The following is a 3,394-nucleotide window of genomic DNA, read 5'->3' as shown; positions in this document are numbered from 1 at the left end:
TTCGACCTTTTTTAATTTAGATGATAGTTACTCATTCCAATCACAGGTTTTTGGAAGAATTACAAAAATGAAAGAGTGAAGTGGGAAGTATTACTCTTCTGAATTTACTACAAATTATTGGAACAATTACACTTGTATAGGAACCAAAACCAAAATATGGCAGCAAGACACAGAGTCAGATCTGTTGGAGTAGCTACTTAGAAACAAGAACGGAAAAGGAATGCATGACGACGAATAGAACCTGTAAAATAGAAGCTCGTTAAAGGCAGAGTCGTGGATCTCGCTCTCTTTAAGATTTTTTGCGGCTCTGCCCTTTGTGCTAGCATTTTCGAAAATGCCATGTCGTTTCCAGGATAAAATAACCCAAATGGAAAAATTTTCTCGATGGGAACTGCATTGGAAGCTAATCGAAAAATAGCATCCTACCAAAATGTGCTTGGAAAACGGAGAACGTAAAGAAAGCAAAAAACAAGAGTGAAGAAAAGATGGAGATTTTCGTTGTTTTAAAACTGATGAAATTGGGCACAATTTATAGGCCTTGAAGGCCAACGGTAAAGCGAAACGAAAGAAGAGAAGAGCACGAGGAACCGTGGAATAGCGCAAGGGTCGTGTATAAGAAGCACGCGAGAAGACTGGAGATTTTTTTTTCTTTTTCTTAATAATAATAAAAAATAAAAGCAAATAAAAACAAAAAATATTATTTTTATTCCTCACCTCGCCCGTCTGACCGGACAGTGGTGTGCACAAGTATGGAAAGCTTATTACATCCACATTTGCCTATCTCCTCACCTTCTTTAAAACATGGGTACCCTTTAGGGCCCAAACCCACAACTCAAGTGGGGCTTTATAAAAAAGGTTCCGTTTGTTAACCTTAACAATGTGGAAATCTCTATTTGGAATAAAATAGTTTTTAAAAAATCAACAATCCCCCACTTGAAGATTTTAAAACATTTTCCTTCGACCAATATCACTCCGTACAACATTGTGCATCAGCAAATGTGTCTTATGACTTAAATCTTTACATAGTGAAGATGATTTAGAATATATTAGAGTAACTATTGGTTTTGAACTCTATCTCTAACAACATCTCACACACAACATCATTAGGGTGTAGTTCGAAAGTTCGTACTTTAGGGCCTAGCATGTGTATCCCAGTTTAGTGAACACTCTAGAGAATTTGCCTAAAATTTCATAAGAAGAGACCCTCACTTCTACATCCACGTAGGTTAGTTTATCAAGAGTACTCATGTAGCCATGTATTCCACTTGACATTAAGTATAAATAAAATATAAACATAATACTAGCAAATGATGATTTAAGGTTTGTTTTAACCGAAGAATGTCCTCTAACTCCCAACTCATCTGCAAACTAAATAGTTTGAAATGCTTATGACAGATGGATTAAGGCAAATGATAAGGCTCGAATTTATATATTGGCAAGTATATCTCATATACTGGCTAAGAAATATGAGAGCATGGTTTCCGCCAAAGAAATTATGGATTCAATACAAACATTGTTTGGAGAATCTGTCAAGCACAATACTCTCACTAATGTTTATGACTACAACATAAAGGATAAAACCTCTATTAGAGAACATGTTCTAGATATGTTGAAAGTAAACAATACTGTCATAGATGAAAAAGCTAGAAATCACAACAAAGTAAATATGATTTACTCGTTGTTGAAACATGTTTAGTGGAAAATGATATATTAACCTAGATATTAGATTCAAAAGTCGCTAATCATATTTACGCTTTCGCTCAAGAAACTAATTCCTAGAGGCAGCTTATAGAAGGTATGCCAACTTTCAAGGTTGGAACCGGGGAGGTTGTCTCAGCTAAAGTAGTGAGAGATATGAAATTGTTTGTTGAAGATAGATTCATTTTGCTTGGAAATGTATTTTATGTTCCTGATATGAGGAGGAATTTAATATCTATCTCATGTTTACTAGAACAAAAGTATAAAGTTTCTTTTGAAGTTAATGAAATGTTCATTATTTCAGAAGGAATTAAAATATATTCAACAAAACTAGGAAACAACTTATATGTATTAAAACCAACTGAGGCAAAAGCTATTGTGAATATAGAGATGTTTAAAACAGCTGAAACTCAAAATAAGAGATGAAAAGTTTCTCCTAATGCCTATCTTTGGTACTTAAGACTTGGCCACATAAATCTCAATGGGATTGGGAGATTGGTTAAGAGTGGACTCTTAAATCAGATAGAAGACAACTCTTTACCTCCACGTGAATCTTGTCTTGAGGGGTAAGATGACCAAAAGATATTTTATAGAAAAAGGTTTTAAAGCCAAATAACCTTTAGAGCTCGTGCATTAAGACCTCCGTGGTCCGATGAATGTCAAGACATGAAGAGGGTATGAATATTTCATCAGTTTTATTGATGAATATTCTAGATATAGCTATATTTATCTAATGCATCATAAGTCTGAAATCCTTGAAAAGTTCGAGAGTATAATGAAAAGTTCGAGGAGTATAAGGCAGAAGAGGAGTATAAGGCAGAGGTTGGGAACCAATTAGGTAAAAATATTAAAACAATTCAATCAGATCGAGGTAGGGAGTATATGTACTTGAAATTCCAAGACTATTTGATAGAACACGGAATTGAGTCTCAACTCACAGCACCAGGTACGCCCCAACAAAATGGTGTAGTGAAAAGGAGAAATAAAACCCTGTTAGACATGGTTCGTTCAATGATGAGTTATGCTCAATTGCCTAATTCATTCTGGGGAAACGCAATACAAAGTGCAGTACATATTTTGAACATGGTTCCCTCGAAAAGGGTTTCGGAAATACTTTACGAGTTATGGAGAAGGTGGAAAGGTAGTTTACGTCACTTCAGAATTTGGGGATTGTTGGATAGGTACCAGCACACAGCGGAAGAAATCAAGATCCATAAGCATTCTAATTTATTAATTTTGGCAGAAAACATGCTTAAATAGAATTTAATGGGTTTCAAGATATACCTTTGAAGAACCGTTGAAATCTTGATTCCAGTTGCTGATTCCTTCAAATATTTGTGCAGACCACCACAAGATCTTCCCTACTATTATCTTGGTGCTCTAAATTGAGTTGTGGGACTCAAAATAAGCTGGAATCAAAGGGAATTTGGAGAATGTTCATTGCAACAACCCAAAATGAAGAACATCTTCTTCTACCCGAATTTTTCAGAAAAAACATTCAATTGCCTCTCTTCAACTTCACCCCAATCTCTTCAATATATTGCAGACTATCATGCAAAGAGATTTGAAGATAGAGATTTCAATATATTGCCTCATGCTTGGAGTAAATGAAGGTTGAAGATAATAGGTTTCATCGTGAGCAAGTTGAAGATAGAGATAGAAAATTCCTATTTTTCCTTTTTTGTGTTTTTCTATT

At 34.9% G+C, this 3,394-nt stretch overlaps 1 protein-coding gene across 1 annotated transcript in view; it reads right to left on the bottom strand.

Annotated features, from left to right (window-relative positions):
- Positions 1–341, bottom strand: part of LOC150038028 (methylthioribose-1-phosphate isomerase-like) — a 2,080-nt gene extending 1,739 nt beyond the window's left edge. Inside the window, exon 1 of the mRNA XM_090311116.1 lies at positions 242–341. Coding sequence (XP_090167242.1) covers positions 242–341 — 100 coding nt within the window. The remainder of the gene's footprint in view (positions 1–241) is intronic.
- Positions 342–3,394: the final 3,053 nt, after the last annotated feature.

Source organism: Benincasa hispida, chromosome 2 (assembly GCF_027475165.1).
Source record: "Benincasa hispida cultivar pf3 chromosome 2, pf3_genome.v1.1, whole genome shotgun sequence".
Classification (NCBI taxonomy): domain Eukaryota; kingdom Viridiplantae; phylum Streptophyta; class Magnoliopsida; order Cucurbitales; family Cucurbitaceae; genus Benincasa; species Benincasa hispida.
The sequence above is the reverse complement of the archived record's forward strand: the minus strand, read 5'-3'. Positions and strand labels throughout refer to the sequence as shown.